The sequence below is a fragment of the Arachis duranensis genome, chromosome 2, assembly GCF_000817695.3.
Source record: "Arachis duranensis cultivar V14167 chromosome 2, aradu.V14167.gnm2.J7QH, whole genome shotgun sequence".
Taxonomy (NCBI): Eukaryota; Viridiplantae; Streptophyta; class Magnoliopsida; order Fabales; family Fabaceae; genus Arachis; species Arachis duranensis.
The window spans coordinates 91,674,284-91,690,980 of record NC_029773.3 but is presented as its reverse complement, the minus strand read 5'-3'; the positions used below and the strand labels follow the sequence as shown (position 1 = coordinate 91,690,980).

General features: G+C 27.0%; 1 protein-coding gene across 1 annotated transcript; it reads left to right on the top strand.

The window, feature by feature from the left end:
* The first annotated feature begins 7,780 nt into the window (after positions 1 to 7,780).
* Positions 7,781 to 9,106, top strand: LOC107476356 (E3 ubiquitin-protein ligase PUB24-like). The gene has a single exon (XM_016096155.3). It carries the CDS (start codon positions 7,819 to 7,821, stop codon positions 9,079 to 9,081), a length of 1,263 nt encoding a protein of 420 aa, XP_015951641.1. The 5' UTR covers positions 7,781 to 7,818; the 3' UTR covers positions 9,082 to 9,106.
* Positions 9,107 to 16,697: the final 7,591 nt, after the last annotated feature.

The window sequence follows — 16,697 nt, the reverse complement described above, 5'->3', positions numbered from 1 at the left end:
GGGGTTGGTTTGGCGAGTTGGTGATGGATCCAGTATCCGAATCTTCAGTGATCCTTGGCTTGCTCCTCCACATCCTTATGTTGTTTCTTTATCTGAAACTTCCAATTTACAAAATCAACCACTGTTGATGGTCAAAGACTTAATATTTTCTAATAGTTAGTAGAATTAAACTCTAATTAGAAGTATTTTTTCTGAGTACACTAGTCAGCGTGTGCTAGCAACAACAATTGGGGATAGATAAGATAAAATTTAATGGGTCCTTAATAAAAGTGGTTTGTATGAAGTGAGTACTTGGTACTGTGTGGCTTATGGGTTCTCGCATCCTCCCATTGAATTTTGCTCAGAGATTATGAGACAACGAAATTTGTGGCGAGAATTGTGGAAGCTGAAAATCCCAGAAAGATTAAGATTTTTTTTGGAGGGACTTCCATAAAAAGCTTCCAGTGCTGCAAAAGCTTCATCATCGCATCCCATCGAGTCAACCTATCTGCTAAAGGTGCCTACAATTTCCAGAACACAATCATTGCATCTTCCATTGTGTAAAATCAAAAGAAATTTGGTAAAAAAAAATATGCTTACTAACTACTAGAAGGAGCACCGAAGACTCTGATTTTTATGTTGAGTGGAACTTGAGAATGGGAGTCTTGCGTACCCAATCCAATAGCTCCTCTTAGAGAATGATGATGGTGATTTTGAGCTGGTCCTTATAGAAGGCTAGGAACAAGTTTATCTTTGATAATGTATCAACTAGTGTAGAAAAGATAATGACGTTGGCTTTAAAGTTACAGAAAGAACTTCAACAAATTCTCACTTCCTAGTTGATGAGCACTTTACTTTTTTATCTTTCTTATTAGATTATTATATTATGTTACTTTTATATATAGTAGAATATTAAAAATCTCCTATCTCTTTTATTTATCTCATATATGGACACCTATACGTTTCTTTTATTTCATAAATAAAATTATTGATTTAAAAAAAAAAAACTAACTTAGCTTGACTATGAATACCACCCGAAATTATGTAAATAAAATCCGAAGAAATATAAAAAAAAAAGAAAGTGGCATCAAAGAATGGTCCCCATATATAGTGTTGAATATCACCATCCATCTAGGTTGTGTTTTTATGTTGTTTCATGCATAATAAAATTGAATGGAAGACTTGAATTTGGAATCGATGGGAAGAATATGCAATCTCTATTCAACATAGCCGCCATCTTTGGCCTTCAAATTTATTATCAATCTAACTAGCACGGCATGTATTCAACTCTTCTATTTAAAATCTTCACTATTTTTATGAATCATGTATATATAAATTAAACTCCATATAACATTTGGAAATAATTTGATACTTCATTATTATTATCTTATTTGTTTTGATGTATGATCATTTTGAAAATACAAGTAAATTAAATGTTGATTGCTGGAAAAACATAAATAATTATTATTGTTCAATCTTTTTCAAACTCGCTGTATATTAAGATGACATAACATAAGTGGTCGAATAGATAAAATTCTACAAAAACAAAATTCTAGTTTTTTGGGGGACTAATAGAATTCTAAGTAATGCAATTATAAATAGGAGGTCATTTTAATAAAGACACTAAAAATATTTTTTTTTAAAGACATTTATATGTATCATGTTATTATTAGATCTTTTTATTAAATTGATTAATAATTTATTTTTAATAAATTAGAACAAAATTAGTTTATTTTAGCAATAATAATAAACTCAATTATTTGCATTATAATTATTGCCCTGATTTAATCCGATCGTATTACACAATCTAAATTGAATATCTTTAATTTTTTTATAAAAAAAATAAATATATCCCTATTTTTTATTTTTTAGATATTTAAATTTCTAAATATTTAAAAATACAATTAAATCTGTAAAAAAAATTAAATTTATTGTTCTTGTTATAAAAAAAATTGGTTTTATTTTAATTTATTAAAAATTTAAAATAATCAATTCATTAATACGTCCAATAATAATGTGAAACATAAACGTCTCTATAAAAAGACATTTTAAGCATCTTTATATGAACATCCTCTGTAAATTAAATATGACAACGTTTATTTGTATGAATTGTTCTGAATTTTCTTCTTTCTTCTTTTTGTCTTATCCATGATTTGCTGGACCAGAAATCACTAAATTGATCATCATGGGGCATCCCACAAATAATAATCCACATGCATTTAAATTCAAAGTCTTAAATAGTAATTAATTATATTTTTAACTTCTTTTCACACAAAATCTTTTTTTCTAAGAATTTGCGTGTTATTTTTATTTATTTATTTTATACTAAAATTCTTTCTTTTAATGATGGTTAAAAAAGATCAAAGTCTAGACAATTAAATTTTTAAATTATAAAAACACTTGAAAGGCAAGAGTAGGAACTTGAAAAGAAAGAAATAGAAAAAAAGAAGAAAAAAAGTGAGAAGAAAAAGATAAAGATATTATGAAATTACTATTCTCAAAAATTTAAACCAATAAAAAAGAGATAATATATAAATAGTTATATTTATAATACTTTTTTTTAATTAAAAGTTTCTTTTAAATTTGTTTAATTTTTATTTAAGTTTTTTTTTTCTCTTTTTATTTGTCTTATGTTATTTATTTTTTACTTTTGAGGTTCATTAATTATCAAATTCTTGATTTTTGGAATATAAACCTTTGATATCATATAATAAAGTCACCTATTTTAAAAATTTATATAAACTGATAGGAGGAGACAATATAAATGATTATATTTTTAACAAAAGATGTGTGAATACGATAAAATTAACATACTTAGTAAAAATTAACTACAAAATTATTATTTATGTGTAAAGTTAGCATACTATTTTTCGAACTAACTAACTTATATATAATTTGGTATATATATGAAATTGAAACTATGGCGTGAAGAACTTGATCTAATCTCTTTTTTCTTCCAGTGTTCTGTTACTACCTTTTTTTAATGTATTTGGAAAGTGAAAACGTGTATAACAAGGGGAATGATACAATTAACTGAACTGAATCTGATTTATAATGTACTATTCGGTAGAAGTACATTTACCTATATAAACTTATGTAGCTATAATTAATTTTTTTTTTGTTTTCAAAGGAAATTTATGACTAGATACCAAGATAGATCATTAAAAATTATAATGTTAACAAATCTAACCACAAAAGAATTAAAATTAATTTGTGACCATAAAAGATAGATTATGATAGATAAAATTATTCAAATTTCAAAAAATTATCAAAAATTCTCAATTTTCCATTTTAATCTAACCTAATCAGTCAATTCCTTTCTCAAATATTCTCTTCCCTCATTACCTCCACTTCACTTCCATTACATTATTTTTCTTTTCACTTTTACTTCGAACTTCTCAAACATAAACTAAACATCTACTCTCCACTCTTCAATTCCTGAATTTCTAATTTCAATGGTCTCCTTCAAATCCTTTAATTCCCCAAAATTCAACCCCAATTCCGATCCGCCGTGGACACCACCACCACCACCACCAATAATTTCAACATCATCCATCCTGCGCGCTGGAATTGAATTGGATGAGAGATCTGGAAGATAATTTGAAAATTATTGATAATTTTATCTACTAAAATTTATATTTTATGATTATAAGTTAGTTTTAGTTTTTTCATAATCAAATTTATTAGCGTCATAATTTTTCGTAGTAGTCAGTTTTAATATTTTAATCTTTTTTATTATCGAATACATTAATTAATTATTTTATCATGATTCATGAATTTTTCACTAAGAGCAATAATGATTGTTCATATAATATTTTTCATATTCAAAAAGGATTTCAAAGTTAAACTAATATCTTTGCCGAAAATAATTTTTTATTTTTTTAATTATTTTATTAAGTGAAATCTCTAGTTACCATATATTTTTTTAAATAAGACTAAAAAAAGTATATAAAAAATTATATAATAAAAATTATATTTAACAAAATAATTAAAAATTAAGATCAATTCTTCTTGATAATTAACATTGTTTATATAAAGAATGTTACTAAAAATAATGGGAAGAAAGAGGTTCAGTAATAAATTATATTGAATGGGGCCAGCATTGGCATCCATTATTACGAGATGCATAAGGAGCTAGCTAGGGTTTACCGATTTACCCTTTAAACTATACGTTTACTTTGAGTCTTCCCGTTGACTCCGAAATAGGCATCCATTAATTAAAGCTACTATCAACTTGACTGTATGAAGTCCAAAATAAAACTTCAAATAAACTAAAATGAAATAAAAGTGCTTCTGATGATAACATTAATACCGCGTTTTTCAAATTAAAGAAAAAGAATGCATCTCTATTATCTTTTTTGTTTTTTTTTTTAAATATAAGAAAGGATTAATGCAACTCTTTCAGGCTGATTTGGATTTTCCTGAACGCATGCATTAATGAGTTCATATATATATATAACGTTGATCATAAATTGATTTTTAAGGTTATTAGTTTAGATTTTTTTATTTAAGAGACCACTTTAATAAAATCACTAAAAATATTTTTTTGTAAAGACATTTATATGTGTCATGTTATTATTAGACATCTTTATTAAACTAATTATTAATAATTTATTTTTTAATAAATTAGAACAAAATCGGTTTATTATAACAATAATTATAACTCAATTGTCTGCATTATAGTTATTAGACTCGATTTGATCCGATCAAATTACACAATCTAAATCGAATATCTTTAAATTTTTTTATAAAAAGACAAATATATCCCTAACTTTTTGTTTTGCGAACATTTAAATCCCTAAAAATTAAAAAATATAATTAAATTTCTAAAAAAAGTATTAGATTTATTGTTATTGTTATAAAAAAATTGATTTTATTATAATTTATTAAAAAATTAAAAAATAACCGATTCATTATTACGTCGAATAATAATACGACAGGTAAACATTTTTACAAAAAGACATTTTACACGTTTTTATGAGAGCATCTCCTTTTATTTATTGTTTACTTGTTCGGTTTATATTAAGATAAAAAAAATTGTCAACAATGATTGTCCTTATTTGTTGAACTATTTTCAAGTTTAATCTGAGTCGTGCGTGCAATTTTCGTTACAAAATGCTACTTTCACATATTTTAATTTCCAAGTTAGGTAGGAAAAGGAGGTGTAATTTTTATGAGAGTTGCTAGAAAAATTTTGAAGAAATTCTGACTAACATTTTTTTTATGTAATTTTGAACACAATCAATGATAACAATTAATTGTGTCCTTATTTTCAAACTATTTGGAATATGATACGGTTTTTGGTTGACTAGAATAATAATGTGAAACCTGTGTTATTGTAACATGCTCAGCAAAATTATTAAGTAACAAGAATATTCAGGGAAATAAAATAAACTATATTAACCAGATAAATTATGATATATTATATAGTTGCAACTTGACCATGTGATGATATTAAAATTTTTATATAGTAAGAAATAGGTCACACTTTGTTTTCATAAATGATTGATTCCCACCGAGATTATAAACAAATTATTAGGCATTTCATTCTGGCAGAAACTTTGTGGAAATCAAACATTGAAAATTATTGATTAATAATTCAAAAAAAATAATTATAAATATAACACATTTTGAACTGAGCCTTTCCCATGTACCAAAAGAAAGAGAAGAGAGTGAGAGTATGTCCTTGCTTAATTTATTACCGCAATTCTTGTTGGGAATCAGGGCACAAATTTAGATGAAATGGTAGGTGCTCCTAGCTAAGAGTGTGATTGAGTTTTTAATATTATTATTAATTAATAGAAAATAAAACTAACTAATAAATATATAGAATGAGATAGAGGGGGGAAATAAAGAGAAAAACCCACCAAAAACATGAATGAGAAAACAAGATTTAATTCATATAAGTAATAACATTATTATTATTTATTATTTTTATTATATGGAAGATAGTTGAACCTGATAAAATAAGTGTCCATCCATGATATCAAAATCACAGCCGAATAAGAGAATTCGTATATTAGAGTAGGGACTATATTATAATATAATTATATAAAGAGTAATACTATATATACATTAAAATTAGTCACTAAAACCAATTACTAATATAAAATATATGTTAAAATATAAATATACATTAAAAATAAATTAAACCACACATATATTTATATATAAATATACGATGACTAATTGTACAAGTATTATTTTTTTATAACATAATGATAACATATTCTCAACACAATATAAGATGAATAAAACGTTGAAGAACCAATTTCCCTCTTTTTCCGAAACAACTTCAAAGAATTTTGTGTAATGGAAGCTACATCAAAGTTTAGTGATTGGATAAGATTATCAACAATGCTAGGAACCAATTTTATGTAAGCCAAGAATCAGCCAACTGGTAAATCAGAGGCACCGATAACTTTAACCGGATGTTGCTATTGATAGGTACACGGATGTTTCTTTTTCTTGTAAATTTGATGGTTTTGGATATGATTTCTATGTTTTATGTGTTACGCATTAATAAAACATAATTAATTATATGGAACCAACTAATGAATGATCAAAGCATCTATTCCGTGATTCTCTCTTATTACTAGCGTATATTCCCTCATGTTTTGAACGTGGTCAATAATAATTCAAAAAACAAATTAAATTATAAATTAATTAATTATGTTGTTTCATTTTTTGCTGATTATTAGTTGGTTCCATATACTTTTCCTAAAATTATTTACACGTTAGGGGAATTAATTCCTATTTTTGCTAAAACTTCAATCCCCATAAATTAAAGAACAATCTATTTGATAAAATACTCTTACATATTTGATCATGAGAAAAATCTTCAAAAGATCATATATACATATACACTATAATTAATCATTAAATGAATTAACATATATTTTTATATATATTATATGTAAATAGCTACTTTTAATATACATAATATTTTTAATTTTAGTTGTTTATGATATCTTCCAATCAAACAGATTAAAAATTAATTTATCGTAAATTTAAATTTTATATAAAGATATGTGACTGGTCAATAAATTACTACATACATAAAGCAGTATTTAAATTTTGATATTGATTAAATAGACAAATAAATTGACTACTGGATAAATCTACATTGGTGTTTAATATACACAATATAGTTTGATGTTTTCTTAAACAACAAAGAAAAAGGAAACATTTAAATTAGGAAAAGACTAAACAGGCCTAAAATCATTACATGGTTGTATATACACAAGTCCCATTGCTTTTAATTCCGGCTCTTGTTTTCTTCCAACGCTTTTTCATTTTTTCTTCCTTTGACCACCGAACTGATACCTTAGAATATGGACTGCTATAAATTATATTTGGCTCATTTAGACGGTATGACTCAAGACCAAATCATCATCAAACTACTTTCTCATCAATCAATTTTGTCATTTATGTATTAAAAAATCATAAGAGATAGTAGTGACCACCATGAAATTTTTGGAATTAATTCAACTTTTTAAAATTACTTCTCCTTCCACAAAATATATCTTTTGAATTTTAAATTTGTCTTAATTTATATATATTAAAAAAAACAGTATATTATTTGTGTAAGTATTTATTAGTTTAATTTGTCTCTCTCAACAATGATATTTATGAATTAAACAAATTAAATATTTATTAATACATTAAATTTTAGCCGCAATCTCTTACCACTTGTTGAATATCAATTTCCTTTACTTCCTTTCACACGCTCTCATTTATTTTCGTATAAGAACTTGCAATTATTTTTTCTCCTTTGAAACAAAAAAAATAAAATAAATAGAACACTTTACACTTTAGAAATTTTTGAATCACATTCACATGGATAATGAAATTGAAGTTCCTCAATATTTCATATGTCCAATTTCACTTCAAATCATGAAGGATCCTGTGATTGCCATAACAGGAATCACATATGATAGAGAAAGCATTGAGAAATGGCTTTTCAAGAACAAGAACACAACATGTCCAGTTACCAAAATGCCCCTACCAAATGATTCTGATCTTACACCAAACCATACCCTTCGCCGTTTGATCCAAGCATGGTGCACTCAAAATTCTTCACTGGGAATTGATAGAATCCCAACACCAAAGCCCCCACTTAACAAAGTTCAAGTTTTGAAGCTCCTTAAGGATCTTAAGGACCCAAGATTGAAGATCAAGAGTTTAAGGCAATTGGAGCTTCTTGCAACTGAAAATGAGAGGAACAAGAAGTGTTTGCTTGATTCTGGTGTCCCAAAAGCCATGATCATGTTCATATTGGATTGTTACAAAAAGGGTATCAATCAAATTGGTGAAGGTATTGAAGAAGCTCTTAGTTTGTTACAATTTGTTAAGGTTTCTTCCGAGGATGTTAAGATTCTTATGTCCGAGAATGTTTTTGATTTGGTGTTGGATTCTCTAACATGGCTTCTGGGGTGCGATTTTTCGGAGAATTCGGCGACTGTAAAATCACAAGCTGTTCTAGTGATCAAGAACTTGATCCAAAGGGGTGATTCAAGTGTTATTCAGAGGCTTAAATTTGAGTTCTTTGAGAAGATTGTGAAGGTTTTGAGAAATGGTGTTGTAACACAACAAGGTATTAGCGGCGCTTTGAAAGTGTTGCTAAGTGCTTGTGCGTATGGAAGAAACAGGATCATGATGGTGGAATGTGGTGCAGTTTTTGAGATGATTGAGATTGAAATGAGAACACCTGAGAAGATAATCACTGAATTAACAATGTCTATTCTGTTTCATCTATGTTCATGTGCTAGTGGAAGAGCTCAATTCTTGTGTCACAAAGGTTCAATGGCGGTTTTGACTGAAAGGATTTTGAAGGTTTCAGCGGCGGTTGATGATAGAGCTATAATTATTCTATCATTGATATCCAAATTCTCTGCTACAAATTTGGTGCTTCAAGAGATGTTGAAGGTTGGAACTGTTGCAAAGCTTTGTCTGGTTCTTCAGAGTGATCATGCAAAGTACATCAAAGAAAAAGCAATGGAAATTATTAAGAATCATTCTGAGGTTTGGAGGAACTCTCCTTGTTTTCCTGATAAGTCTTCTTTTTTTTGGCAAGTTTGCATAAGTGAATTAATTAATTAATTAATTAAAAATGCAAACTTATGATATATTTGATGACATGTTTTTCGTTTATTAATGTACAAACCTATATATGTATTTTAATTATTGACAATTAAATGTCAATACTTTGCTTAAGCAATTGTCATATAATAATAGTTTTTTTTTTTTGCTTGGTGTATGGCAATTTTTTGAGGTATCACTCAAGTGTAACATATATATACGGTTTCTTTCTATTCACATTGGTTTTGATACATTGTAATAAGTGTAAAAAGTTTTAGTTTAATTTGTTGGTTAACTCTAAGTTACTATCATTGTAACACTTTTATAAGTTGTTAACAATTAAATTAAATTATTGTGTTAACATTTTAATACATGATTAATGATCACGTGAGGCCTACCCTTGATAATCATTTAAACTTCTTAAATATCTAGTGATCATAGTGTCTATTTTTTTAGTCAAAAGTTAGAATTTCATTCATGTATAATAGATGATTAATAATAAAAATGATCAGTGAGATTTCCTCCAAAACAATTAAAAACAACATATATGAAAGAAGGTTATCCTAATTTTGATAGAAGAGTATTCCTAAAACAATAATACTAGTCCTAAAATCACAAAAACAAAAAAAAATCATGTGAGAATACAAAAAAAAAATCACATTCTTCTTTTTTACAAATTAAGGTAAAAATGATGTTTAGAATTCATATAACTCGTAGATTTAGGTAGATTGAATCTAAACATATATTGAGTTGATCCGATTAATATTCCTACTAAAAAGTAGATATATACAAACAAAATAAAAATAAAAAAAGAAAAAATATTCACTATCGTCACCAATCAAATTATATATATATATATACAAAGCCCATGATATTTCATTAATAGAAATAGAAATGAAACAAGTATCCATATTACATGGACTTAAAGAAAGCAAAAGGGATCTCCCAAAAGGAGAAAATGAACATTAGTAATAAAATCTAAGAGGGAGAGTGACGCGGAAGGTTTTGCAGTTTTTGGCATAGCTTTCTCGCCGAAACTACCACTTTTGCTGGGCTGCGACGCTTGCGTTCAAAAATCCAGCTATTCCGGTCCTTCCAGACCATCCAAAGAGTTATCGCAACCTGTTGCAGCAAAGATTCGCCTCTTGTTCTGCCATTCATTTGAACTGCCATCAACCAGCTGAATTCGACAACATCCGAACTAGGTAAGCACCAATTGAGTTGAGATTGTCCCTAAATTTCATGAATTTCTCTGCATCTGACCAAGCAATAATGAATCTGGGTTTCTTCTTCTTTGTGACAACAAGGACAAATTTTACTAGTGGATGGAAATCGACAATGAAGAAGAGAGGAGACTAGAAGAAGTTCATGGCAAGCTTTCCAGAGGAAGATTTGGATTTTGTGGGGAACTGAGAGCTTCCACAAGGACATCCATAGACCTCTCAGACTCAGGATTGGAGGACAAAGTTCCAAAGACTCGTGAAAGAAGTTGTAAGCAATCAGGTAACCTGTAGCAACATTGTAATTGCTTGATCTGTGTAAAGTCCATTTAATTTTATCTCTATCTCCTTCAATCAGTACTAATAAAATTCTGCTACTAATGTCTTCGGTAAAAGTATAGTGAGTCATATTTGTGTTTCATTGGCCAGTTGAACTAATTAGATCCTTAACCCAGAAAATTGCTAGATTTGCAACTTGATGAACTGATTGTGGAGGGACATAAAAAGGATAAGGAGGTGGAAGCCACGGCTCTTAAAAGATTCTGATTTCTGAGCCTGTACCAACGCTCCAAGATAGCCCCTTCTCAACCACTTTGTGCCCCTTTAACAGGCTGTGCCACTACATGAAGGTGCGTTTCCAACTTCGGCTTTTAATGCATCACAATATCGATAATACTTTCCTTTCAAAACTCTAAATAGGAGTAAATTTGGTTGTGTTGTTATTCTCCAAAATTGCTTTTTCAATAAGGCTAGGTTCTGAGTCCTAAGATTCTTGATCCCAAATTCTCCTTCCTTCTTAGGTCTAGTAATGGTATTCCAACTAATTCACACTATTTTTTTCTCTGTACCTCGCTGTCCCTACTAAAACTGAGAGAGCATACTATAAATTTCTGAGACGAGTGCATCGAAAAACTTAAAACAAAAAAGTATATAAATAAAAATTGTTTTTTCTACTGCCTTAAACAACTCCTAATAATAATAGTTTTCCTTTTCAGCCTAGAGTCTGCTTCCTGACCTTCTATTTGATGAGGCTGAAGATAACTTTTTTAGATTTATTAATAATAGAAGAAAAGGCCAAATATCTGTCTGTAGCTTTCGGTGTGATTAATATTTAGGAAGACTTTCACATATGCCATTGTACTTTACTGGCATACTAGTATTCTTTAATTTTTCACCGTGGATATAATGAATAAAATAAGTTGGTGGTGAAGATTATAAAGACATTTTTTTATGTGTATATGCGTAGATGTTGAACATCGTAAGATGAGTACCAGTCATTTCGTTAACCGAAGAGTGAATTTTTTTGAAATGTGGCTTGATGCCCTTGTTGTACATTCAAAGCAGCTCATATTGTGGTGTTGTGAAAAGCTTAGTGTTGGATTTGGACTGGGTAAATATAGTGTTAGAAGCAGATGTCAATTGGGCTTGAGTTATTGGTTAATGAATTCTTTTATTTAAATAAAATAAAATAAAAATAAAAATAAATATATAATTATACAATTTTTATAAATTAAATTTAATACATATGTGTCTAATTTTTCTTATATAAATTGTAGTATTGAATTTTAGTATTATTATTAAGAGAATATTTAAATAACAATAGTATAAACAATAATTTTAAATTATTAATATTATTCATTATTAAGAAAATATTTACTAAAGACATAAAAATAAAATAAAATAATACAGATAATGCATATTAAGATAAAATGAGTATTTTGAAGTGAAAAAAAACACTCTATTCAAGTAAAAGAATGTTTGTATACATAAATTTATTTTTGTATCCATATGCTTTATATTCATACTTAAATTCATGTAAGTTATAAACTTGTATACTGATATTAATTTTGATATATAAAAAAAGTATGTCAAATTATTTTTAACTATATTATATAAATACAAAAATAAAAAATCAGCCACTAGTTATATAAGAATACATATTTAGTATTTATGAAAAAGTTTAATTACCTGGTTATAACAAATTTGATTTTTTTTATGCTAAATTTGATTATTCAGGGGATAATAATTTTATTAAAAAACTGAGTAAAATAACTTATATATTTATACATAAATATATATAGTAGTTGATTATTTATTTTTATAAAATATTTTTGCGTGTAATATACACAAATATATAATAATTATATTTTTGTCACATATTTTATTTTATTTGAATGCAAAATAAATATAATTAACAATAACGCCTTTTTATTTTGGTCAAGTTCTCTTACTATATTTGTGCCCAATGACTTCAGCCACATCAAATTGCAAAAGGATGAGAAACAAAAAAAAAAAGAGAAGAAGAAATAAGAGGAGCAGGAGGAACGTAGGATACAAAGATACGCATTATGTAAGTGAATTTTGTTGAATTAGAAGAGAAAATATAGGGAGCCAATGAAAATTTTGTACAATGTGTACAATAGAGGTTTAGGAAGTATTAGAGATATAACCATTAGTGTTACATTTTTCTATCAGGTTAAGCTTTTGGGATGAGTGGTTTCATGACATGGTATTAGAGGTTTAGATCCGAAAGGTCAAGAGTTCGATCATTGGTAAACCCCAAAATCAGCTTAAGCTTTTGGGTCATGAGTTGTTTCATGACATAAGATGTTTAGTATCCGGATGGTTATTCTGGATAGTATAGGTGATGTTCATTTTATTCATATTGGACCAAAGATTTAGGCCATTGTACACATTGTATACTTAGACCATTGGCTCCCTAGCAGTACTCGAATGAACTAGTGCGAACCGATCAAACTCGGTGAGATGGTCCGACAGAACCGTTTGGGAGTGAAAATATTTACAAAATGCTTGAGGTATGGTTCGAACCCCTACCCTCAAGGAAACAAAAACACTCCACAACCACTAGACCACTATGTTTCCTATTAAAATATATGCAAATTATAATACATATAGATATCTTTCATCAAATAGTTTACTTTTATTTAATTTATTTTAATTTTAATTATAAATTCACTCATTCTTAAATTAATTATATTTTTATTTAACAATAATTATAAACTCACTTATTTTTTTATAATTATATAATATCTATTAATATTATTTTTTAATAAATACTTGTAATATATAATAGTATAAAAGATATAAACTAATTAATAAATTATTAAAATTTAAAAATAATAGTTATTTTAATATAAAAACAAAACAAAAATATTTATGATAGAGTAAAAATAATAAAATATTTATTGTTCATGTTCCATATTGTTTTAAAATAACTTGATATTTTTAAAATGTTAGTAAAAATATGTATTTTAAATTTTAATTTTAAACTTTTGACTATTTTTTATTTTTTATTTACATAGGACCGGGTCAACCGGTTCAACTAGTAACCCAGCAGTTGAACCAGTAACCTAATGACCAGTGACCTGACCGATTCGATCACCGGTTCGGTTCTGACAACTATGCTTGTATGACTTATATACCAAAAAGACTTATTATATGTGTAACAGTACTCTTTTTAATATTTAATAATATTCATCAATCATTACTATCAATCTTAAAAAATACACATATATATAATCGATTACAGTTATACCATATTTTATCCTAAGTCATCTTTAATTTTATATTGTCCGTTCCCTTGACAAGAGCACATAGTGATGAAAAATATTCAAAGTTTGTCTATTATCCACTTTGATCTTTTGCAAGATTTGGTAAAAATCTAATATTGTGTTTGTTTAGAGAGACATGATACTGGGATAGAAATACTAAAATAGTTAGTCGAAAATAATTTATTTCGAAAAAAAGGTGTATTTGAGAGTCAGTAAACACGTGTCTTCAAAGAAAGGTTTGCATCGAAAAAGTTTATGGCTAGGAATGCGGAACAAGAGTTAGAACTATCACGTTAGCTGCTCGAAATGTTAAATCAAAGGGTCAAAGTTTCGAAAGCTTTTCCTAGTGGTTACTTTTGTCAAGCAAAAGAAGCAAGAACGTTTACTGATGAATTAATGAACATGGAGGTTACATTTCAACCCATTTGGTGGAAGATTCTTATAAATAAGAGAAGAATAGAAGGAATAAATGTTGGAATTTTGCTTCAGAAAATACTCAAGCACACTCATATCCCAGCGACTTACTGAGTTTGCGTTCGAGTTATTTTTCTATAGGATTCTTTTCACTGTTTTAACTTTTTCATTTACACTTTCTGCAAATTTTACTTTTCTTGCAAGTTTATCATTCAAGCAATATTTATTTTCTCTGTTCAAACTTTACATTCCAGTATTTTTATTTTCCATTTCAAAAGTCCTTTGATCTAATCGAGGACATTTTACTGTTTTATTTAAATTCAATGCAATTCATTTCAAATTCAGTCAATTTATTTTCAAAGTCTTTTATTTATTTTTTCATATTTCCTTAAGTTTCTATTCAATCGAAAGGTTTTTGGTGCACTTTAAGAAAACTGGTACTCACAAAGATGAGTAGGTTTTGCTCCCAGATAATAGATATCGAATCACCTTCGATTTGCTAAAAATCGATAAAATAGATATAAAATTGTGTTTGACAGAAGAGACATGGATAAAAATATTGTATTTAAAGACACTGAATTAGTGTATTTTGTGTCCATCCTAATAGAAATTTTTTATTATTTTTGTTAATTTTTTATAATTATATTTTTATTATTATATTTTTTTAATTTTTTAATAAAAAATAATAAAAATAAATTATTAAATTTTAATTTATTTTAATTTATTATCAAATAAAATATAAAAATATAAAATTGTATATTTCTGTCTTTTATATTTTGTTCTTATTATGTTGTTTTATCTTATTTTAATAAACACCTAGCCTAAAAGAACAAATGGCCCATCCACTCTAACCAGTAACCATTAGCTCAAACCACTTTTACCATTATTGGCTACACTTGACTAAAACAAGCTGTTCACGGAATCTAACCCTTTATGTAATTTTAACTTGCAAAATAGAGATGTTTTTAGTATTTTCAAACACAAACGACGACAAAATAATGATCATCAACCGAACCGTACATGTCATATCGGTATACCAATAAAGTAATTGGCACATGTGAAAAGTTTCCTAATATTTAATCTCTTAATAAGAGGAACACATACATTCATTATGTTAGCACAATAAAATCACCACAATGGATAGTAATCATTGATGTAAACTAGTACATGACTAAATTTGAATTTTGTTTAATTAATCAGAAATTTATGATCAGTGTGATTTGTACTTTTTATTTTTAGAATTTGATAAAAAATAATATAAATAAAAATTAAAAATAAAAATATTATTTTTATTATTTTTATTTTTTTTATAAAATCATAAAAATAAAAAATAATAAAATTGAAAATATCAAAAACATTTTCTCAAACCAAGCATCTCTTTAATGTTTAACAAAGTGTACAAAAAAGTATCATTAATGGCCAAAAATTTATCCCATTAAGAAGGTTTTCGTTACTTAAAAAAGAATACTGGTTTTAATTTGATAAATTAGTCTAAAAAAATGAAATAAAATATGATTATTGGAAGATTATATATATATATGAAAGTATGCATTATGTATGTATAATTATATTAAATTAAATTTATAAAATTATTAATATATATGAAAAACAAACTGACAAGAATTTTAAATTTTAAACCACGGAAACAAACTAACAAAATTTTGACACAGAAGATAATCTAGGATAAGACATTTAACAAGAATATCTTCTATAATCATTAGTTTCTAAAAAATCTCCTCATTGTATGATATTCTTACTTGTAAACATCAAGCTCTGATCATATGATTTAAACTTCTGCATTCAACCATAATATTATTATTGATTTTTGCATCTATTTCATTCTTCAAATAAGTGAACGTAAAAAAATCTTCCATAATCATTAATTTCTAAAAAACTTTTTTAAAACACAGCTCATATATTCAGACTTTTCAACACCCACATTTCTTTTAGTATAATTTGATGATCGAATCTTATGTCTAAAGTTATATTGTGAAGAGTATACAATAAAATTGAGAGAGTACGTAATAAAATTAAGAGAGTATGTAAAAAAAATTTGTCTATTTCTTATTCATTGAAAATAGAAAAACATGACTAACTATATATACGTACAAAAATTCAAAACAAACGAACTGAATTTTAAATTTTAAACTAAGCAAATAAACTAATTTAGAGTTTTAACCTAATTTTTAATGAAGGTGAAAAAAAATTGAAGTTTATCGGGAATATACTGTTCTAAGCATGGGTGAATCCCATTAGCAAATATAACCAAAGCTGGCTCTTGTTGTTTGTTATTTTTGGTTATCTTCTGACATTTAATCCTGAATCCCAATAAAAAAACCAACTGCTTACCGACATACATGTTTTCTTTATGTATGTCCTTTTGTGTTGAAAGACAATATAGGATAACGCATTCAATCATAATATCATTATT